Source organism: Ipomoea triloba, chromosome 1 (assembly GCF_003576645.1).
Source record: "Ipomoea triloba cultivar NCNSP0323 chromosome 1, ASM357664v1".
NCBI lineage: Eukaryota > Viridiplantae > Streptophyta > Magnoliopsida > Solanales > Convolvulaceae > Ipomoea > Ipomoea triloba.
This window is the reverse complement of record NC_044916.1, coordinates 2,561,300-2,586,798: the sequence shown is the minus strand read 5'-3', so window position 1 is coordinate 2,586,798 and position 25,499 is coordinate 2,561,300. Positions and strand designations below refer to the sequence as shown.

Here is a 25,499-nt window from a genome sequence, read left to right as displayed (position 1 = left end):
CACTTCGTCAGGGACAAGGTTGCCTCTAGGGACTTCCAGGTTAACTTCGTGTCGACTAAAGATCAACTTGCTGACATCTTCACCAAGCCTCTACCGTCTACACGGTTTGCTGCTCTCCGGTCCAAGCTCAATGTTGTTTCTCTCCAACCATGTGCTTGAGGGGGTGTATTAGAGGTATTAGAATTAGTCATGTTAGTTAAAGTCAATTTCCTATTTCATAGCCTATTGTATAGGTTGCCTATATTAATTCTCTCCATGTATTGTTTATCAATTAATTCAATTCCAAAACAAACTCCTCAATTCAACTATCAGCTTAGGTTTTTAGTTGAGATGGAACGCATAATTTAGTATCAGAGTCAACCACAACTATCAGTTTAGACTTTTAATTAAGATGAAGCACATACTTCAATTCTTACATTATTATATTCATGTACCTAGGTTCATAATATAATTATTATTAAAAAAAAAAAAGGTGCAAAATTATTATGGTTCATGTAATCATGTGACAAAGACCTTACACGTACTCTAAGGAAAACTGGCCACAAATCTTACATAAAAGATTTTAATTATTGATTCACCTGAATGGCCATAACCCAAATTTTATTCAAAAGGGTTTAGTTTCGAATCTATAAACTATATAGCAACACTTTGAGGAGAGTTGTTCTTAAATAAGATCCGATCAAATTATTTTTTAAAACTACACATTAAAATCCACGTACAATAACATGAGCCAAAAGTCTAATACTCCATAACACACCCAAAAAAATAAATAAATCTCTGCAAGTTGTACGCAACTTTATTTCCTTATACTTGTATATCTGTGACTTGCTTTGATAACAATTATTAGATCAAATACTTAACACTATGCAAAAACCATATAACTAGTACCACGTTTTGATGACAGGCAAGATGTTGAACTTGTTTCTCCAAGTCATAGTCCAACATTTTTTAAGGATCAAATGGTTTATTTTATACCATTAAAATTATCAAACTAATTTTTCCAAAACACATGTAACATAAGAAAAAGAAAATATTACATGTATTCTCAACTTCTATTTTGGGATTACAGTAGAGTAAGATAAGAAAATATTACGTTTACATCATAGAGTAAAAATAGATAGTAAAATTTGGGACTACAATAGAACTTATTAAAAAAACATGTCAGGGCATCTCCTGCTATGTATATATAGACTTGGGGTTTAAAGCCAAAGTGTACTGTCCTAGCTAGCAGAAAAGCTTACGTACCGCAATAATGGCGACTTCCACTTCTGGGAAACCACTTCATCTTCTTCTTCTTCCTCTTCTTCTTCTTCTCTTACCTCTCATGGCGTCAGCTTCTCGTTTCAGAACAGCTCTTCTGAACCAGAATTCGGAGGAGTCTTCTCCTTCGCCATTTCCGCTCAACTTTTTCTTCGGCACTTCTTCCTCTTCTTACCAGGTTAGTTTAGTTTCTCTCTTTTCTCCTTTCTTTTTCTTCTTCAATTCCATGGCGATTCATGTTCGTAAAAACTGTATCGATCTGCGCTCTTCTTTCGAATATTACGTTTATATCCCTCTCATTATTATATTCCGAAACTGCAAATCTGTCTTCGTCCCAGACAGCCATGGCTATCTCGGGTTGACGGACGGCTCAAAGTTGTTTTTTTTTTTTTTTTTTTTTTTTTAAATAAAATAATAAATAGTACACTCATGACTCACCATCAAAGCGCCATTTATATCGCTCAGACTGGGTTAGTTTCTGCTTCGCGAAGCAGAGACCCTAATCGTAAGATTTGTGAGGACAAAAAGAAATTTGAGAGAAAGTGATAAGGCCGTACGCCCGTACGTGTTTAGCGGTTCATTTATCTCGTGGTACATGGTCTAGACAGCTATGTGAATTATACTATCAAATAATATATGTTCAGTACACAAATAATGTATTTTTAGTGTGTTAAAAATGTACATTTTATTTAGAAAAAGTACATTATTTTGTAGAAAAATTAAATTTTCCTTCATTATATTTGGTTCATGGAAAAAAACTTTAGAAGAAAATATTTTTCTTAGTTTCGAGGAAAAAAAATTTTGAAGAGAGAGTGATATTTTATTTTTCATGAAAATTAGGAAGAAAGTATCAAATGATTGAACAATTTTATTAGAGCACCCTTATCAATGATTTTTTTGAGATTTTTGGAACAGTGATGGATGATGTGGAGGAAAGAAAAAAATGAAAGAGAAGAGAAAATGTTCTTTTGTAAAAACCAAATTTTGAAACAGTAAAGCACACAAATAGAGAGAATGAGAAAGGGGCAGCTTTTTCCTTTTCTTTAATGGCAAATAGAGAGAGAAGGACAAATTATATACGGTTTGGCTCGCCAAAGACCTTGTAGTCCAGTGGCATCAATCCTTTCTCTTTATACGGGAGATGGTGGGTTAGGTTGAGAAAGTTCTTATGAACAGATACTACATTGTTTGGCTGTCCTTTATTGCAGCTTTCCATTTCTTTTTATTTTTTTCACTTTTTCTATTTTTTTAAGCTTCTGAATAACCGCGAAATATCTCCATTGATAAGATGCGCTTAGATTTAGACAAATGTTTGTTGAGACCCATTTATGTGTAAATTAACGTGGCACTGTGACAGCACAACATCGACGTGGCCCACAATGTACTTGCACAATTCACGTTTCGTGAAAAGATGAAATTCCATTAATGATTCGAATAGGTTAATAGAATGCCAAGTGGTACTACATTATTTTTTGTATATAATATTTAATTTAATTTTTTATTATATGGAATTTTTAAATTTAATCCTAAACGACTTTTTGTATTTAATTAACTCATCGAATTCGATAATTTTATCCAATTGAGTCAAATTTATGTTAAGATAGTTTAGTAATTTTACTTCTATTAATACTTAATTTAGTACTTGACTATATATAATAGTTTTACTTAAATTAGTCTTTGACTATAGTAGTTTTATTCAATTTAGTCATCGATTATAGTGATTTTTTTCAATTTAGTCATTGTTTCTAATAGTCGGGTAAAATCATAAAAGTCGATGACTTAATTAAGCACAAAAAATCGTTTAGAACTAAATTTAAAAAAAAAATTATTATAGTTGAGGACTAAATAGGGTATTAACTCATTAACTATATTAGAAAGTTAAGAATTTGATTTTTGTATATATTTTATTGGTCAAGTGAGAATCTTTCTAATGAGGTTTTTTTTTTTTATGTGGTTCATAAATTATTACACATGAATAAAGTTTATGCAGTGTACACCGTTTGTCGTTGGATAGTAACTACATGTTTTTCTCGTCATCTGAAAAAAGATTTTTTTTGAAAAAAATAAAAATATTTTGTTTACCTATCACCCTTTTTGTATATTCATTGAATGTATTGGTGCAGTATGAAGGGGCTTATTTAAGTGATGGTAAAGGTCTAAGCAATTGGGATGTTTACACCCATCAACCAGGTGATGCTTCCACCCATAAATAAAAAATGCTTATTATATTGTTTGATTTAAAAAAAAAAAACCCCAAAAAATAAAAACAAAATTAAAAATTAAAAATGTTGCAGGAAAGGTCTTGGATGGAAGCAATGGAGATGTTGCGGCTGATCAATACCACTTGTATCAGGTACTTTTCTCCATTTTTTCACTTTATGTACTTATGTAGAATGCTACGATTCGTCAATAAAAATAAAAACATGAGTGCCTATAATTGAAGAATCGAATCACTATAACTACGGACCAAAACCATCATTTTCCCTTTTTCTAATCTAATCTTTTGTTTATGGTGGTGCTGAAAACAGGAAGATGCAGATCTGTTAGCGTCTCTGGGAGTCAACAGTCACAAGCTTTCTATTTCATGGTCTCGGGTTCTGCCAAGTTAGAACCACACATTCTTATTTCCTCTTTGATTTCTCCTTAAAAACATCAAAAAAAAAAAAACAAAAGTATTATCATATCATCTAAATCCTAATCATTAGTTGTTACATATATGCTGCAGAAGGGAGACATGGAAACATTAACTGGAAAGGGATCAACTACTACAAAAATCTCATTGACTCTCTCCTGCTCAAAGGTTTTAATTTGTCCTAATTGCTTGCAATGCAACCTGCAAATTCCTCACAGATCATTATATTGTTTTCCAAGAATTAATAACCCTTTACATGCAACGTAACAGGAATCGAGCCATTTGTGACTATAAATCACTATGATCTCCCTCAAGAACTCCAGGACAGATATCAAGGTTGGCTCAGCTCTGAAATGCAGTAAGTTGTTGTTCTACTAAGAACACTGCCTAATTAATCCATTCTCATAATCAAACTAGATTACTTAGAATGTGTTGTGTACTTGTGTATAGGGATGTCAACCAATCGGGCAAATCAGTTTGGTTTCGAGCTAGTTCTATTAAAACTGTCCGGATTTCCTTAAAACCTCGGGTCGTTTGATTTATGAGCAATCTTAATTAAAACTTTTGACATTTTCTAACTTTCAATTTTAATAAATTAGCGCATTGACACTAACAATTATAAGCTTATACATCATACAATCAATATAATCAATATAATTAAACCACTATATAAGCCTCTGTTTCCCAATTTCAACTAAAAATAATTAATATAAATTTAAAAATACAAAAGATGAAATAAACTGATGTATATTTAGTTCCCGCCCAACTAATACTTCCCAAGCAACACGTGGACCATAGACCTTTGTTATGGGTCTATGGTCAACCTTTGGGTGGCTCTGATACCAAATTGAAGCATGTGCTTCATCCAACTAAAAGTCTAAACTAATAGTTGGACTGCACATTCATGTTTATATTATATTCATGCTCACACACATCACTTAGCTTCTATAACAAGAATAGTCTCCGAGCTATTAGGCTAGCCTACTAAATTTTTATCTAGCATGTTCGAGCCACCAAGCTTATCGGGCTAAAATATTCAGTCATCATCATAAAATTTTTCCGTCTTATCTAATGAGACTATCGATTTCGGACTACGATTGACATCCCTATAGCTTTTTATATGTCATATGTACTGAAAGATTATAAGTGTTGGACTAAACGGGGTGAAGTGGAATCCAACACCTATTCGAGTTACGTTTTTCTTCTTTAGTCACCTAACATAGAGTGGGTTGGGGTGCGGGCCCCGCAGTATGGTATAGGGGTAATTTTCCTTAATCTCAACAAAATGAATGTTTCACTTTCAGGGAAGAATATGCATACTTTGCAGATGTGTGCTTCAAGCATCTTGGTGATAAAGTAAAGTACTGGATTACCTTCAACGAGCCCAATATGTGGATCATTTGTGCTTATCGTTGGGGGATGTGGCCACCAAATCGTTGTTCAGTACCCCATGGGATCTGCAGTGAAGGAGATTCAGCAAAGGAGCCTTACATTGTAGCCCACAACATGATTCTAGCCCATGCTGCTGCTGTCAACATTTACAGAAAAAATTACCAGCAACAACAAGGGGGCCAGATAGGATTGGCAGTGCTTATTTACTGGTATGAACCCTTCACCAACTCCACAGCAGACAAAGCAGCAGTTGAGAGAGGTCAATCCTTCATGTCAAAATGGTAAACTTTCCTTCATACATAATTATATATGTATATATTGTCCCAATGGCATATGCATGCATAAGGGAAAAATGAAAAAAATGAGAACTACTCTTGCCAACTTGGTTAGATATATATAGGGTTGTCAAAGTGACCGAAGCCCGTGAACTGACCTACACCCGCCCTACGGTGAGACGGGTTAAGGCCACAAATAAAAAAGATGGCACGTGAAATAGCGAGCCTAACAGTCTAGCCCGCTAAGATCCGCAACCCATACGGGCTAACCTACGTGGGCTACGAGCTAGGCCTTATTAAAAAAATGAAATATACATATATATGTTACACCGCAAGACAGAACGCTGCCGGGATGTGTAATATTATATATATATATAATATTAAAATTTTTTAAAATGTAATTTTTTTACTTATTTTTTGAACATTGAATTAAAAAAAACTAACTCGTGGGCTGGCCCCAAGGCCTGCCAACATGTGCAGGGCGGGCTAGGGTTGCATGAACCCTAGCCCACGGGCCGGCCTGCAAAAGCCCACAAGAAATTAGGTCTACAGTTGGTGGGCCAGCCCACTTATACTTGGCTTGGTAACAATAAAGTTCTAAATTCGACTCTTTCTAAGCTATATGTCGACCTTCTTAATTTGAGTTGTTTAACTATGGGCAGTCTAACTTGGTTTACTCTCTTATATGGTCCTTTGTCGGCTAGAATCAAAAGACCAGCATGGTTATACCCAAATATAGATTTGATCTGTCCTGCTATTGTCATATTTATTTTTTGTCCATATATTTCTAGAGCTAGATTTTTGGTATTTTCTAAAATAATAATGAAAATGATCAAAATCATGAGTAACTAAGATACTAAAATAAATACGACAAAAACAAAAACGTATGAGTATATAGTAAAACTAAGGGACCAAATATGGTTTCCTATGCATAATATTGAAGGTGCATCTTATGAATATTGTCAATATTCAAAACAGGTTCTTGGACCCAGTCATATATGGATCATATCCTAAAGAAATGAGAGATCTTTTGGGGTCAAATTTACCAGAGTTTTCAAGTAATGACCTGGAAAAGCTGAAATCTGCAGCAGGATTGGATTTTATTGGAATCAACCATTACACAACCTATTTCGTCCAAGATTGCTTGTCTTCTACATGTGACCCTTTTATGTTAGGAAACACAAGAGAAGAAGGTTTTGTTGGCCAAAGTCTAATCAACAAAAACGGCAACCTTATTGGGGAACTGGTAATTATAGTTATATTGTTGATTTACCTAACATCTCCATTAAACACTACTGGAATACCTAAAATTTATTATCACTATAAATGGGTTGGATCTAACCACTTTGACAATCTGAAACATCTCTTGTTGCTATTATCGACCATCTGTTGAAGGTTTTCTGTAACATTGAGTCATTGAGTACTAGTGAGTCTAAAAATTTAGATGATTGGTTGACCTAAGTGACCGATAGATGCTGACAATTTAAAATTTTTAAAACACACAATTTAAAATTACCCATCGTGACATATTGTACCCTTAGCTTACTTGCATTGTCATTAACTTTTGGACCATGTTACTTGGATTTTGCAGACAGGGTTGGAATATCTAGCCGTTTATCCATCTGGAATGGAGAAAGTAGTAACATACGTGAAAGAAAATTACCCAAGCATACCACTCTATGTAACAGAAAACGGTAAGAAGACCATTTTCGTGACCTTCCATGATTTTCAAATTTAGATCAAACTATGTATCTAAAGTTAATGAAAATCGCAACATGTTACAGGCTATTGTGACACAACCACCCCAAACTCTACCATTGAAGAAGTATTGTATGATACCAAGCGAGTCAAATTCTTGGCTGATTATCTAGATGCCATTGCAACTGCCATCAGGTACTACAATATCCGATTTATTTCCTCAATTATTCGTGTGATTAGTTGTTTTGATCATCACTATTAAAAATAAAATTTATCCTCATTTCTACAATATAGTCACAGTTTTAATCCTCAAACAAACATAAACGTAAGGCAATGTTAAGTTTTTACCTTGTACATGTTCAGGAAAGGAGCAGATGTCAGAGGCTATTTTATTTGGTCTTTGTTCGATAACTTTGAGTGGACATATGGATACACAAAGAGATTGGGGCTTTACCAATTTGATCGTGTCACGTTAAAGAGGACTCCAAAGTTATCTGCAAAATGGTACAAAGAATTCATTGCAAAGAATCAGAAAGTTGGGAATAAAATGCGGTCGAAAAACTCGCTTCTTCATCAAAATCAGTAAAGTTTATTTATAAACTGATTTTGATCGAGTTGATTGACGAGTTAAACTGTGGCCAAAGATTGCTTTAATAAGTATGATTTATATTATGAGGTGTTTTAATTTACACAAGTCAATTGAGTTATAAATTCCTATGTCAATTACAATTTATTTAACACATTAAGATTAAGTGATACGTCATATCAACTACACAAGAAATAATTGTAATTAACTTGAGATGTTCTTCCACCAAATACTGCTTACTGAATCAGTGAGTTAAGTCTGTGGGGATTAACTTGAAATGTTCTACCACATACTACATTGCATCCGCCTAGGGTCACAACCCATCTTATTGAGTAATCTTCTGTTAGCCTATTTTAAAACAGAATTAACTTTAAAGTATGTAGAATGTTTTAATGACGAATCTTCGTGAAGTAAATCTGATGGGCAAAATGGTTTGGAAGCTAAGCTTACATTTTTTATTTTTTTTTTATCAAGATCTCTCTCTTTTTTTTTCTTTTTCTTTTTTAATTTAAATTTCTCAGCTTATATTAGATTTTTGCCTGCCGATTTCATTTTCTTATCCAATTAAGGGCATGCATAATCCACCACGTAACGTCACTACCACCGCCACCACAAAAAATTCAATTAAATTAGAAAAAAGTATCAAATTAGCCTCCTAAGTGTAGTGGATAGTGCAATTGAGCCCCTTAAGTATAAAAAAAAATTGATAAAAATGTTCAATTGAGTCCTAAATAACTTGTTTAGCAGGTTACTACTCTGTGGGCTGAAATTATGTGTAAAACTTTGTAATTTGTATCACATTTGGTCCTGCTGTCCAATTAATTTGTATTTTAAAAATGATTTTAATAGCTTTTAAATAAATTTTAAAAAAAAATTAAAAAAAAAAAACATACAAAACAAAAGCCGGCAGCTGGGGACTGCCGGCTTTTGTTTTGTTTTGTTTTTAATTATTTAAAATAATTGTTTTTATATTATTAAAATAATTTTGTAAAATTATTTTAAATAATTTAAAAATAATTATTTTAAACAATTAAAAATAAAACAAAAAGGAAAAATTGCACTTTTCGTTTACATGTTATAGGATAATTGTAGAATTCGTCCCTAAGTCTTGATCATACTCATTCGTCTCTAACTCTCTAAGTTATTATTGACGTTGCACTTTTCGTTCCTTTACTAATAAAATATTAGGGACGGAGCTTACAATTTTAGTATAACTTAGGGATGAAAAGTGCAATGTCAATAATAACTTAAGGACGAAAAGTAAGCATGACCAATACTCAGGGACGAATTCTATGTTGGCATTACAGTTTTCGTCCTTTCGTGCCAACACTAAGGGGCGAATTTTACAATTACTCTATAACCTATAAATGAAAAGTTCAATTTTTCCTTTTTATTTTTTTTAAATTACATAAAATAATTGCTTTTAAATTATTTAAAATAATTTTACAAAACTATTTTAATATTTTAAATAATTTAAAAAAAAAAAACAATACAAAAGCCGGCAGTCCTCAACTGCTGGCTTTTGCTTCTTTAAAAAAAATTAATTATATTTTGAAGAAAAAAAATACAAATTAATTTGACAACATGACAAAATATTATGCAAATTACAAAGTTTTGTACTTAATTTCAGCCTAAAGAGTAGTAACCTGCTAACAAGTCATTTAGGACTCAATTGAACATTTTTACCGGTTTAGGGGCTTTAATGGAACTTTTTTTTTAATAAAAAAATTTAAGGGGCTCAATTGCGTTATCCACTATACTTAAGGGGCTAATTTGACAATATTTCCATTAAATTAAAAGTGTAGACTAGGAGATTTGACCCACCCGACCCACCACCTACCATCACCCAAAAATCTCGATCTATGCCGAATAAATTCGAGTGAAATTGTCATCCCTACGTACTAGTTATACACTAACCTCAATTATTTTTCTAGGAAGAGGGATTAAAATATTCGGGCTTCCAGGTGGAAATCCGACAACAAAGTGAAGTCATTTCTTTAAAATCATATATAAGATGACCAAAGAAAAATCTATGTTAATTATCATAAACGGTTAAAATTATTACAATTGGCCAATTTGGTGGAAGCTTTCAATAGCTCTCAGCCGCCTCTTAATTATTTTCCAAACAATTCAAGACTGCAACCAAAAGAAAAAATCAACGCATAGCTCTCCATAAGTCAATAACGGTATTCAAAGCATAACTCTCCATTTGTCAATGGTATTAAGACTAGGATTGTTTATATCGCATATTAGTGTGTGGACCATAACAAAGAATACATTTTTAATATACTAAATATACATTATTTGTGAACTGAATGTACATTATACAATATAATGTACATTCAGTACACAAATAATGTACATCTCCTGAATATAATATACATTTTTAATATATTAAAAGTACATTATTTTTATAATGAATTTACATTATTTGACAGTATGGTTCACACAATAATGATTGGACTTTATATATAGGCAAATTATACCATGGGCAAATTATACTATGAAGGTTCACCTTGCATTGTAGATCCTAGTCCAAAATTTTCATTCAAATTATGTGCTTGCAGTTAACATGCATGTGCATGCAGGCAGATGACAAATTATGTACCCATCAATAAATTAAAAGCACAAAATATGTTAACACTAGATACACAATTTATTAATTATATTATAGGCACATAATATGTTAATTGTAGTAGGGACATATATAATTTATTAACTAATAATACATAATATGTTAACCGCATACACATAATTTAAATGTCGTTTTAAACTAGTGTCTACATTGCTTTGAATGTTGTTTTCGACTAGTGTCCACAATGCAATGTGGACCTAGTCAATGGTATAACAATTATGCATGAAGGCATATATCTTTGGGTTCTCTCTCTCCCTCTCTCACACACACATATATATATGATGAGCTGAGCTTCTTCTTCATCACATGCAGAGCAGTTGGTTTCAATGGAAAGGTGTTTGGTTTTGGTTGCCCTAATGCTATCCCTTTGCATGGCATCTGCTGATGATAAGGCTGCCCTATTGGCCTTGAAAGCCACAATAACATCCGATCCTTTTGGCGTCTTGTCTAACTGGTCTCATCAAACTCCCTATTGTGATTGGATTGGTGTTACTTGCAATGCTAATAAGCACCAAAGAGTGACCCAATTGAATCTCTTCAATCTGGGCCTCATCGCCACCATTCCTAAGGAGATTTCTCACCTCTCATTCCTTTCAACTCTCAACATCAGAGCCAATAGTTTCCATGGCCATATCCCAGACACCATTGGATTCTTGACCAAACTTCAGATTTTGGATTTGTCCTACAATAGTCTCACTGGAAACATTCCGGCAACTTTGTACAACGTTTCTTCTTTGCGTTTAGTAGATTTGGGAACCAATCATCTCTCGGGGACGCTTCCAGGGGACACTTTTTGTGATAATTTCAGGCTGTTACGAGCCTTGAATCTTTCAGTAAATGGATTGAGTGGTGAGATTCCATCAAGTCTGAATAAATGTATGGAACTTAGGATTTTGGACTTGGGAGATAATGAATTTCATGGAAGCATACCACCTCAAATTGGGAACTTCTCCAAGCTCCAGCAGTTAATACTACTTCGTAACAATTTGACAGGTCAGTATGTAGCAGATATATGCATATATGGCTACCAATTTACATAACTACTTTTTTTTTTTTTTTTTGGNAATTGTAGTAGGGACATATATAATTTATTAACTAATAATACATAATATGTTAACCGCATACACATAATTTAAATGTCGTTTTAAACTAGTGTCTACATTGCTTTGAATGTTGTTTTCGACTAGTGTCCACAATGCAATGTGGACCTAGTCAATGGTATAACAATTATGCATGAAGGCATATATCTTTGGGTTCTCTCTCTCCCTCTCTCACACACACATATATATATGATGAGCTGAGCTTCTTCTTCATCACATGCAGAGCAGTTGGTTTCAATGGAAAGGTGTTTGGTTTTGGTTGCCCTAATGCTATCCCTTTGCATGGCATCTGCTGATGATAAGGCTGCCCTATTGGCCTTGAAAGCCACAATAACATCCGATCCTTTTGGCGTCTTGTCTAACTGGTCTCATCAAACTCCCTATTGTGATTGGATTGGTGTTACTTGCAATGCTAATAAGCACCAAAGAGTGACCCAATTGAATCTCTTCAATCTGGGCCTCATCGCCACCATTCCTAAGGAGATTTCTCACCTCTCATTCCTTTCAACTCTCAACATCAGAGCCAATAGTTTCCATGGCCATATCCCAGACACCATTGGATTCTTGACCAAACTTCAGATTTTGGATTTGTCCTACAATAGTCTCACTGGAAACATTCCGGCAACTTTGTACAACGTTTCTTCTTTGCGTTTAGTAGATTTGGGAACCAATCATCTCTCGGGGACGCTTCCAGGGGACACTTTTTGTGATAATTTCAGGCTGTTACGAGCCTTGAATCTTTCAGTAAATGGATTGAGTGGTGAGATTCCATCAAGTCTGAATAAATGTATGGAACTTAGGATTTTGGACTTGGGAGATAATGAATTTCATGGAAGCATACCACCTCAAATTGGGAACTTCTCCAAGCTCCAGCAGTTAATACTACTTCGTAACAATTTGACAGGTCAGTATGTAGCAGATATATGCATATATGGCTACCAATTTACATAACTACTTTTTTTTTTTTTTTTTGGAGTAAATTCACTGGGTCTTTCTCCGTCCATTTAACGGTCCGGATCCACTCCTGTTCGCTCTCCGAGAACTGGTCCAGAGAAAATCGTCACTTGTGGGAATCGAACCCGGGTTCTCCCGAAATTCTTTCCCACAATAATAGAGTTTACATAACTGCCTTAATTTTGAATATAATACATGCAGGAGATTTGCCTTTCAACAATCTTCAATATTTCATCTCTAGTACTCCTGTTGTCCCATTTTATATGTCTTACTTATTATTTATGGGTGAAACCAACTCTTTCTTTTTTGTTTATTTTCTTTATTATTTTGTACTCATTTTTAAATTTAATTTTTTTGTGTTTTATAATACTTTTAGTGTAATTTCTAAATATATAAATTTTGTATACTAACACTAAACTTAATTTTATGAAAATTTGAATTAAAAATAATTTCAGTCAAGCCTCGTTAATCGAACCAGACACATAAAATGTGACGGATGGAGTAATACAATACATTCAGGGACAAATTATTGTGTGGACCATAACAAAAAGTACATTTTTAATATACTAAATGTACATTAGACAATATAATGTACATTCAGTACACAAATAATGTGCACCCCTCAATACAATGTACATTTTTAATATATACTAAAAGTAAATTTTTTTTATACTGAATGTACATTTTTTGATAGTATGGTCCGCACAATAATGATTGATGGATACCAATTTTCACAGAGTAATATATTATATTGTAACATACGACTAATGCCTTTCATATCTATTCTTGGATCAATATAATAAATTAAATTAAAATGCCACTACTTATATAGTGTCCTTCAATACAGGAGATTTGCCTTGGACAATTTTCAATATTTCATCTTTACTAGTACTCAACATTGCGGATAATGAAATCTCTGGAATTCTTCCAAATGACCCCTGTTATCTCCTTCCGGATGTGGTGAACCTGAATATCGCTACAAACCGTATTCATGGAGAGATCCCTCAAGCTCTATCTACTTGTCGGAGACTTAAAGCACTTTCCTTGTCTGGCAATCAACTCTCCGGAAGATTCCCTGCTCAAATCTGCAACATATCATCTCTTCAGGAGCTTTATCTTGTAGGAATGAACTTGACAGGTAACTTCATAAAATTTATTGCAACTGTACATATATACGTAATCTCATAAAATAACTAGCATCGAGTTGAAATTTCTAACGTAATGGTTGGAGCAGTGAAACACCCAATTGAAATGGTAAGAAATAATGAGTATAAAAATTAAAATGTTGCTACACAATAATAATGATAATAAAAGTAATAAGTCTAAAATTGTCCATGTGATACTTTTTTCCAACTTCCATGAAAAAACAAAATACCACAATCCCCCGGAAGAAAAAAAAAAATTCTCAAAATTAAGGAAATTATTTTCTGGTGAAAAAGGTTTTCCATAAACAAGATGGAAGAAAAATATTTTTCTCAAATTTAAAAAAAAAAATTCCTTGAAAAACTTTTTCCATCCAACAAAACATGCACTTATTTTCCATCCGGTGAAAAGGCGACTTGGGTTACGTTCCAGTTGTCTTCTATGGTAAGAAGCAGACCCTGACTTTCTAAAAAAAAATTTAAAAAATATGTATACCTTTTTTTTTTCCTTATAACTTTTTTTTCAACAAAAATTTATTTTATTTCTTTTTGTAAAAATAAAATTAATGCATAAAAATATATAATTAAAAATAGATATTTTAAACTAGATCCATACTAATATTTTTAAAAAATATTAAAAATCTATACATATATAAAGTTATTGATTTAGGGTCCATTTGGAAAGCAAGAAAAATGACTTCTGGAAAATGAGTCAATTTTTTAAAAAATATTTTTATTTCCCGTGTTTGGATTTTTAATTAATTTCTACTTTTTAATTTTAAAATTTATTATTAAAAAATATTTTAAAATTAATATTTTTAATTAATTTTTACTTTTTAATTTTAAAATTTATTATTAAAAAATATTTTAAAATGTCAACTCACCATCCATGTAAGCAGGCAACCTGATGAAATGGAAGGTAACTTGCTATCAGGTGAAATTGCATGCATTTGGAGTGTTCAGTGGCCTAATTGCACATTTTTTTTCGTTCAGTGACCTAATTGCACTTTCAGGTTACGTTTAGTGGCCAATTTGAACCTTATTCCAAATATTTTTAATGTTAGTCATTCCGTTAGAAGTTGGTTAAGTGGACGTCAATTTGAGGGGTAAAAACGTCCTTTCAAGTACTAAGTGTATAATTCCTCTTCGTTTCCCTCTGTATACGTGAAATAAATCAAAATCCCTAAACTCTATACGCCACAGATTCTGGTCAAATAACGAATCATGCGAATATACCTGTTTGGCAACAAATTCAGGATAATTGTCTTAGAGCAGCTGAAGGGCCCGGTTGGTGGCCTGTCAAAAGTCTTTCTTGAAGAAGAAAAGTTCTGGAGAGTTATTGAGATCGATGAGAACTGAATATTGTATTGATTCAATTGAACAATTACAATGATGAGGAATATGAGATATATATACAAGGGGAGTCTCAGGTAAAGTAGAATAGCTAGTCCTAACGTGACTCAAACTCAGAGAGTCATAATACTCCCCCTCAAGCGCAGGGTAAACTACTAACCTGAAGCTTGTCCCTAAGAAAAGAAAATCTAGGACTAGGCAAAGCTTTTGTAAAGATATCAGCTAATTGATCTTTTGTGGAAATAAAGTTAACCTGAATATCTCCATTGGCAACCCTATCTCTAACAAAGTGGTAGTCAATCTCCACGTGCTTAGTTCTTGCATGAAAAATTGGATTCGCACACATATAAGTAGCACCAAGATTGTCACACCATAATTTGGGAGTAGGGATGCCATCAATTTTGATCTCACGCAGCAAGGACATGATCCATATTACCTCAACACAAACATCAGCCAAGGCTTTATACTCAGCTTCTGTAGATGATCTTGCAACTGTCTTCTGTTTCTTGCACACCCAAGAGATAAGATTGGTGCCAAGAAACACTGCATACCCACTAGTAGATTTACGGTCCTCAGGACAACCAGCCCAGTCAGAATTAGAGAAAGCATGAAGCTCTCTAGAATTTGACTGAGTTATACGCAAGCCGAATGAGAGGGTGCCTTTGACATACCTGAGCACTCGTTTTAGCTGCTCCCAGTGAGACAATGTTGGAGCATGCATATGTTGACACAATTGATTGACCGCAAAGGATAAGTCTGGCCGTGTAATTGTGAGATACTGGAGAGCACCAGCCAAACTCCTGTATTTCGTTGGATCTTCATATGAATCTGAATTAAGCAATGGAGTTTTCGATGCAGAAATAGGAGTTGCGAGAGGTTTACAATCAGTCATTCCAGCCCGTTTCAAGATGTCTGACATGTACCGCTGCTGAGAAAGAATAACACCATTGCTAGTTTTGACTAGCTCAATTCCAAGAAAGAAACCAGGTTCACCAAGATCTCTAATTTTGAAAGCAGTAGACAGTTTAGAGAGTAAATCAGACACTAGTAGCTCATCAGTCCCCATTACCAAAATGTCATCAACATATACTAAAAGATACACACATGCAGAACCACGAGAGTAATAGAATAATGACACATCAGTCTTTGAAGCTATAAACCCAATAGAGAGTAAAAAAGTATGCAGCCGATTAAACCAAGCTCGTGGAGCTTGCTTTAAGCCATATAAGGAACGCTTCAACAGACAAACGTGATCAGGCAATTGAGCATCAGCATACCCGGGTGGTTGACGCATATAAACAGTCTCAGCCAAATCACCATTCAAAAATGCATTGTGTNGTGTACATGTCTGCAGATATAAATCTTATTAGTCGTTAAGTCCATGCATCTGTACCCCTAAAAGACTCAGGATAACCTAAGAAGACACAAGGAGATGACCAATATGACATTTTGTGACGATTATAAGGACGCAAGTGAGGATAACAAAGACAACCAAACACACGAAGAAAAGAGTATGAGGGAGAAGATTTATGCAACAATAAATGAGGACTGGAATTCTGCAAAACACTAGATGGCATTCTATTAATCAAGTAAACAGCAGTTTCAAAAGCAAAGTCCCAAAAACGAGATGGAACAGACGCACGAGCCATAAAAGTAAGACCAGTTTCGACAATATGCCTGTGCTTCCTCTCAACACGACCATTCTGTTCATGAGTGTAGGCACAGGATTGTCTATGATTAATCCCTAACTGAAGAAGAACAGTATGTAACTTTTTGTATTCAGCTCCTAAGTCAGACTGAATAGCCTTAATTTTGCGATTAAATGACCGTTCAACTAAGGCACGAAACTTGTCAAAAATGGCATACAAGTCAGACTTCAATTTCATAGGATAATACCACGTGTAACGAGAATGATCATCAACAAAAAGAACAAAATAACGATAACCAGAAAAAGACAAAACAGGAGCTGGTCCCCAAATATCAGTATAAATCAAATCAAGAATATTCAAACTAACAGAGTCTACACGTGGCAAAGGGAAACGAGTAGACTTGCCCAATTGACACGCAGAACACAAAGAAGAAGTACAACGATTATTGCGACTAGAACCACTAACAGAACAAAAAGGAAGAATACGATCTAAGACTCGTTGATGAGGATGTCCCAAACGATCATGCCATACAGAAGAGGAAGCACGGGACGAGATAAACGCACGTGGACTGTTTTTCTAAATGGGCAGCGTGTAGAGACCACCGCAACTATTGCCGCGAAGAAGAATTGCCTTGGTTGCTATATCCTTCACAACAAAAAAGGATGGATGAAACTCAAAAAAGACTTTATTATCTTTTGCAAAGCGTTGCACAGATAAAAGAGAGGAAGACAAACCAGGAACATGTAAAATATCAGATATCCTAAATACTTTAGACGGGGTAGAAAAAGAAGCATGACCAGTATGACTAATAAGCAAACCTGTACCATCACCAACTCGAAGAGCATCACCACCAGTGTACTCTTCAGATGTAGAGAGCGCAGCAATATCAGGGGTCGCGTGATTTGTCGCCCCAGTGTCTGGAATCCAAAGATGCGAGTCAGACACAAGATTCGGCGCATCCTCAGCATATGTTAAATGAGCTTGGAGTCCACGGCCAATTAAAGAAAAGCAGGCTGGTGCAAGATGGCCATAATTGCCACATAATTGGCATTGAGGCTGCCAATTACCACCACGTCGCCCACGTGACCTGCCACCACCATGCGAGCCACGCCCACGCTGCACACCACCGCCCTGCTGCTGCTGCTGGTCGGCGAAAGCAGCACCGCCACGCGACGAAGTCCCACCGCGACGATTCGATCCGCCTCGCCAAGACCGCGACCGACCTCCACTACCACGCTGGCCAACAAAAATATGCATAATCCGAGCTTGACTAGAAGAGGCGAGAGCCTGCTCAAGCGCCAACCAGAGATCACGCGACGTAGTGCAACTAATTGCGAGGTACATGACTTCCGACGAAAGTGAAGAGATTAACATGCTAAGGACCGCCTGATCTTGGCGCACCCATGGAGCATGCAGCGGGTTGGGTAGAGCAGCAGCAGCGGAGGAGCCTTCAGAAACGGGAAGAAAACGATTAGGGCAAGAGTTCGTGCCATCAACGAAACCCATGAGGTCATGCCCACGAAGAAACGGAATAACCTGCGTCCTCCAAAACAAGAAATTCTTGTTCGTTAGCTTAATGCTAACATAGTGATGCGTAGCAGACAGAGAAGCGGCTGCTGAAGAAACCGCAGAAGAAATAGCTGCATCAGAAACGGTCCGTTCGGAATAATTAACAGAGCCGTCAGCCATTGGAAAATAAACCTAGGCTAGCTGATACTAGATGAGAACTGAATATTGTATTGATTCAATTGAACAATTACAATGATGAGGAATAGGAGATATATATACAAGGGGAGTCTCAGGTAGAGTAGAATAGCTAGTCCTAACGTGACTCAAACTCAGAGAGTCCTAATAAGATCAATCACCTGAACAAAGGCGTTGATTTCTTCAGGGGTGAAATCAAGATTCCTGATGGATTTCTCCATGAATTGAATCCTCCATCGCAGGAAATTGTTGAGTTTCTCCTTGTTAAGAAAGATGCTTTAGTACAATTCTTTGTCCTGAAACTCTGTGAACACATTGTAGCAGATTGGGTGGCCTTCTTTGTCCACTCCGTGCATGTATACAACGTTGTCTAGGCCTTGTCCCAACTCCGCTTCTTCTAAGAAGTCGTCAAATTTGAATTGCTACTTGCGCCATGCGACAACGCTTTTGAGCATGGCGAAGGAGTCCTTTACCTTGAAATCGCGAGCCTGGAGAAATTTGAGGAGGATTACATCATTGTGTTAGGGATTTTTATTTACTTCACATGTACAGAAGGGTACAAAGAGGAATTATACACCCAGTAGGTCAAAAGACACTTTTACCCCTCAAATTGACGTCCACTTAACTAGTTTCTGACAGAATGACCAACATTGAAAAGATTTTAATAGTCAAGTGTTAAAATTGTCCAAATTAAAAGTCGAGGACTATTAAAAGTCAAGTGTTTTCATACTATTTTGTACACATTCAATAAAGAACATTACGTATAAAAATAATGTATCATATTCATCAAAATAATGTACCTTTTATTGAAAATAATGTACCTTATGCATAGAAATAATGTATCATTCAATTCCAAATATATCGAAGCGGGTTGAAAGCAACCCACTTTAAAAGACTAGCCCAAAGAAGTTTAAAGATGTAAATTTAGATTGGCTCATAAACTTTTACATAATTGTACAGGAATTATACCAAATGAAATTGGGGAGTTGTCCATCCTTCGAAGGTTCATAGTTTTCCAAAACCACTTGACTGGTATGATACCCTCATCAATTGGCAATATATCGACTTTGGAAGATTTTGTTGTTGGAGACAACAATTTGCAAGGTAATGTTCCTCTAGAGCTAGGAAAGCTTTCAAGACTCGAAGGATTGTCACTTCGCAATAATAATTTTAGTGGTGAAATACCATCCACCATTTTCAACATCTCTACATTACAAACGATTGAGCTAACATCAAATAACCTTTATGGCAATCTTGAACTAGCTCTAAGACATTGGATATCCCCAAGTCTTGAATCACTTTTGATGGATGCAAACCAATTCACTGGAACCATTCCCAGCTCCATATCAAATGCCTCCCAACTCACAGAACTTGAGCTTGGGAATAACATGTTTAGCGGTCATGTACCTTTGGAGATTGAAAATTTACAAAAACTTGAACACTTTCACATACAATACAACCAATTCACAAATGAGCCATCATCTAATGAGCTAAGCCTACTCACTTCATTGTTGAAATGCAAGAATTTGAGAACTGTTAGTTTGAGTGGCAATCCATTCAACACAGTTCTACCTAACTTGTTAGATTTAGGCAATAAATCTTTGCCTTTGGAATTCTTAGTTGCTGCTGATTGTCACTTGAAAGGCAACATTCCAAGTGGAATTTGTAACTTTATCAACTTGCTTGTTTTGGAATTGAGTGACAACAAGCTCTCAGGTCCTTTTCCTGAATCAATAGGACGATGTTTGTTGCGGTTACAAGGTTTATACATATCCAATACTGAAATTGAGGGATCAATACCAAACACCATGTGTTATTTGAAGGACTTATTTGAATTGGCTCTTAGAGACAATAAGCTCTCAGGGAAAATACCAAGTTGTTTTGGAAATCTATATTCTTTGAGAAAAATATATCTAGGTTCCAACTTTTTTACATCTAGTATACCACTTGACTTCTGGAATAACAAGGATGTCTTAGAGATGGACTTATCCTCCAATTTACTCAGTGGTACCTTGCCTTATGAAATTGGAAGTATGCATAACTTGGTATACCTCAATCTCTCAGGCAACCAATTTTCTGGAGAAATTCCTAACACCATTGGGCAACTTCAGAATTTGCTTAATCTCTCTCTATCATCAAATAGGCTTCATGGTCCTATTCCCCAATCATTTGATAGTCTCATAAGCTTGCAAGCATTAGATTTATCTAATAACAGCCTCTCTGGTGGTATTCCAAAGTCGATGGAGAAGCTCAAAGATCTAGTGTATCTAAACCTGTCTTTCAATGATCTGAGTGGTAAAATTCCAAATGGTGGACCTTTTGCAAAATTTAGCACCGAATCATTCATGGGTAACAAGAAACTATGCGGAGCTTCTCGGTTCCATGTCATGGAATGCAAAGAAGGTAAAGAAAAACGAAGAAACACTACCATATTTCGCAAGTATGTTCTGCCATCTCTTGTATCTGTGGTTGTTGTTGTTGTTGTTGTTCTACTGGTTTTGTTGCTTACGTTTCGGAAGAGAAATAAACGAAGGGCGCCTCGTGTTGAAAATGTAGTTGATGATGTTACCCTCAAGAGGATTTCATACTATGAAATTCTTGGTGCTACAGAAGATTTTGATGAGAGCAATTTGATAGGCAAGGGGACATTTAGCTCAGTGTTCAAGGGCACTTTTGCTGCTGGGTTGGTTCTTGTTGTAAAAGTCTTCAATTTGGATGTGCAAGATTCAATCAAAAGCTTTGAAGTAGAGTGTCAAGTGCTAAGGAATATTCGACACAGAAATCTTGTCAAAGTAATAACCAGTTGTTCTAATCTTGACTTCAAAGCTCTGATTTTGGAGTATATGCCCAATGGGAGTCTAGATAAATGGCTATATTCACACAATTATTTCCTAGATATATATCAAAGGCTGGGAATAATGATGGATATTGCGAATGCACTCGAGTATTTGCATCACGGACATTCTTTTCCAGTGGTTCATTGTGATTTGAAGCCTGGCAACATTCTTTTAGATGAAAACATGGTTGTTCATGTTGGTGATTTTGGTATAGCTAAGCTACTAGACAGAGATAAGGCCACTCAACAGACAAAAACCATGGGCACAGTTGGATACATGGCTCCAGGTGAACTTAGATCACTCTCTAATTTAATTTGTAATTTGTAATTTAGGATATATACAGTAGTAATGAGTTTATTATCGAAATGGTTCCTCGATTATTGCAAAATTACCAATTTGGTACTCGACAATTTTTCTTGCCCAATTAAGTCCTCAACTTTGAAAATTTTAACCATTTTGGTCATCTGTTTATTTTACCGTTTGATATCCATTAAATCGGGACCAAATTGGTAATTTCATTATAGTCAAGGGACCATTTCAGTCAAAAATTAATTACCGAAATGGTCCTTGGACTATAGCAAAATTACTAATATGGTCCTTATTTGACGGTTGTTTAACACCAAAATAAACTGGAGATCAAATTGGTTCAATTTTTCAAAGTCGATGACTTAATTGGACAAGAAAAATTGTTGAGGACCAAATTAGTAATTTTACAATAGTCGAGGGACCATTTCGGTAATAAACTCAGTAATAATTGTTCATATTTTTTGCACAATTGCAGAGTATGGTTCTGCAGGAATAGTATCCACCATGGGAGATGTATACAGTTATGGGATTTTACTAATGGAAGTGTTCACAAGAAAAAAACCCACAGATGAGATCTTCCAAGGAGACTTCACCATGAGGAGATGGGTGTCTGATTCATTGCCTGATGAAATAATGCAAATTGTTGACTCCAATTTAGTGACAAGAGAAGAAGGTGTTGGGCAAGAAATAGAGGAGTGTTTCTTGATGGTGATGGGATTAGCTATGGAATGCACATCTGATGTTGCAGAGGAGAGGATCAAAATGGAAGATGTCATAGTAAGACTTAGGCATGCACTGCAAAAGTTCAACCAAAATGTCTCTGTAAATTTAGTAATAAACTAGTTTGCACTTTGCATGCTTTGAAATCTTGCTTATTATTTGGATATTGTACTTTCATAGCCACTTTATGAATGGGAATTGAAACTGCCATAACTTTCTATCAATTGACTATAAATGAATGTGACCCTGTGTCTGAAAGATGATGAAAGATAACCTTCTTGATTTATTATTGCTTCATGTCTACAACACTTAGCATTGAATGCGTAATATACATTCATATTTTATGAACATTCTAGAGATAAATTTGGATATAAGCAATATAAATATATTATATTTTCTATCACCCCAAAAATCGTATATTTGTAGTTTTGTACTGTTCGACTCTATTGTTTCAAATAAGAGAGTCAATACTCAATATCATACTTATAGAAAAACATAATTATTACATATCTGAAAGTATTTATCTGATTTTACAATGTTATACTATGTTTCAAGAGATGTTCCAACAAACTCCTCTAGTGAAGAAGTGTTCCTAAGTGTTCTTGATCCAACAATCTAGAAGTCTTATACCTAGTGATGATGGCATTTTAAGTTTATGTTACGTTACAACTAACATTTGAAAATTGAACAAGTTTAGATGTGTGAATTTCCACAAATGATTTCCTTGTTGGCTACACTTAGGGTGTGTTTGGTTCGCACATGAGAATCGAAATGGGAGTAGGAATCAAATACTCCGTATTTGATAATAGTAATGTGTTTTGGTGAAAGTATTTTACATGTTTGGTAGTAGGGTAAAGTTTGAATGATTATCAATATTACTGTTTGGTTATGTATGAACCATGGGAATAAATGTTTTTAAAATACAAGAACAAAAAACCAAGACAATTTATTCTAATATAAAGACATCCAAAACACCAATATGAACAAAAATAAAATAAAACAAAAACTAAAAGCACTAACCCAGACTTAAAAATCAAATTACCAATTAGGAGAGCGAATAATGGAATGGAACCCTTATTTTATTATATTAGGGAATGAGTTTTCTAATGAAGGGGTAATCAAATTTCATAATAGTGTTCTAAAAACTTGTTAATTAAACAATAACAATAACTTTGATTCTTATTCCTGATAGCTAAACTCATGAACCAAACATACCCTTAATGTGGTATATGTATTGAGTATGCAAATGTCACCATAAGACCATCTCGAACTAAGACGGCAAATCGACAATTTGGTGTAAGTTTTGACACGGTAAAGCTGCAACGAAGACGGTATCGTGGCATATATTTTTGCCGTTGATAACCATTGCAGCACCATATATAGCATTGCATTGTTCATTTACGCCATATTTGATGTAGTTTTTTTCCTATTTGTCTCTGTTTTTATTTGCCATATTTATATTTTTTTCATTTAGATTTTACGGAGCAATTAATAAGAATTTGTTAGTTATTTTTTAAAATATAAATATTAGACATATATTTTTGCGCATTGCACATAGAAAAGACTAGTATATATATATATATATATATATATATATATATATAAGTAATATAACAGCCAATAAAGAATCTATTCTTTCCTAATATCTACAGTAATTTTTTTCATAATATCTAAATTTTTTTCCTAATATCTAAATTTTCCTAATATCTACGTAAAAAAAAAAAAAAAAAAAAACTCTTATCCTCTCAGTATTTATCGTGTATTTTTTCTAAACATTCTTCTCTCCCCAATTATTTGTCGTAGGTGTTTATCAATGTGAGAGACAAATAACACTCACCACCATTGCATTGTAATCATCCAAGGTAATCAATCTCCTTTTTTTTTTTTAATCATAGTAATATATATAAAATGCCCTTTTATGTATTTTTACACTTATCCTCTTATTTAACAGCTAATTTTACCAAAGACTTTAATTCCAATCATTTAGCTTATTAGCTACTAACTTTTCAGCTTTCAACTAACTATTTAATTAGATGTGCCTGACAAAGCCTAGAATTGATTATAATTTCATATTTAATTTTATTATTTAAATATATAATTAAAATTTTTTATCCGTGAATCACACAACTAATATATAAACTAGTATACTAAACTAGATATTGTCCCGTGCGATACACGGTTATATATAATAAATATAAATATTTGACGATATAAATATTACATATTGTTCATGATAGAATAGGAATACATGTAATAAAAAAAATAGAATCATGTAATATAGTTTTAAAAAAATGTACAATGACAAAGAAAGGTAATATTTAATTAATTACAAATTATTAAAACTTATTTGTAAATTAGTAGAATTACAAATTGTTTCCAATTCCCCCAAACTATAGTGTTTGGCATTGACTTTGTTGATGGTGTAATGACAATATAACTAGAAATTGTATTCTGTTAAACTTAAAAGAGAAAATATCATTTTTAGTCCCTCAACTATAATACATGTATCAATTTTGATCCTTGACTATTAAAAATTTCAAATTAGGTCCATGAATATTCAATTTGTATCACTTTTGGTCCTTGACTATTAACATTTTCAAATTAGGTGCATGACTATTCATTTTGTATCACATTTGGTCCTGCCGTTAAATTTTTCGGCCAAATTTCCAGCGAAGTCATCGGGGGTGACCGGCGTTTTCTATTTTATTATTATTATTTTTTATTTTTAAGTTTTTTTTTTATTTAAAAGTTACGGAGTATTAAAATAATTTTTAAAATAAAAATTAAATAAATTAGTCGGTCACCGGTGACTTCGCCGGAAATTTGGCCGGAAAATTTAACGGCTGGACCAAATGTGATACAAAATGAATAGTCATGCACCTAATTTGAAAATTTTAATAGTCAAGGACCAAAATTGATACATATATTATAGTTGAGGGACTAAAACTGATATTTTTTCACAACTTAAAAAACAATCTTAAATCTGATGGGATGATAATAGGGATATCAATTGTACCCGTACCCGACGGGGAACCCGATTCCCTGCCCCTACTGAGATGGGGATGAGGACAAAAATAGGGGATCGAGGATGGGGATGGGGGCAATTTTAAATTCCCCGCCGGGGACGGGGGCGGGGATGGGGAGTACTCTCCCCGCCCCGCCCCGTCCCCGAAATATATATACGTATAGTCACACAACACACACATGTATTACTTTGTATATAATATATACCAAGTATAATTTTAGAAGCATATTT

At 34.5% G+C, this 25,499-nt stretch overlaps 2 protein-coding genes across 2 annotated transcripts; both read left to right on the top strand.

The window, feature by feature from the left end:
- Window positions 1–1,206: 1,206 nt before the first annotated feature.
- On the top strand, window positions 1,207–8,073 carry LOC116020184 (beta-glucosidase 46-like). The gene is made up of 11 exons (XM_031260667.1): window positions 1,207–1,438; window positions 3,384–3,450; window positions 3,555–3,613; window positions 3,789–3,864; window positions 3,986–4,060; window positions 4,163–4,250; window positions 5,197–5,565; window positions 6,538–6,805; window positions 7,151–7,253; window positions 7,344–7,452; window positions 7,621–8,073. Exons 1-11 carry the CDS (start codon window positions 1,253–1,255, stop codon window positions 7,841–7,843), a joined length of 1,623 nt encoding a protein of 540 aa, XP_031116527.1. The 5' UTR covers window positions 1,207–1,252; the 3' UTR covers window positions 7,844–8,073.
- Window positions 8,074–10,804: 2,731 nt separating this feature from the next.
- LOC116031858 (probable LRR receptor-like serine/threonine-protein kinase At3g47570) lies at window positions 10,805–22,366 on the top strand. Its single transcript, XM_031274186.1, has 5 exons — window positions 10,805–11,471; window positions 11,802–12,482; window positions 13,422–13,670; window positions 19,341–21,503; window positions 21,999–22,366. Exons 1-5 carry the CDS (start codon window positions 10,805–10,807, stop codon window positions 22,364–22,366), a joined length of 4,128 nt encoding a protein of 1,375 aa, XP_031130046.1.
- The last annotated feature ends 3,133 nt before the right edge of the window (window positions 22,367–25,499 follow it).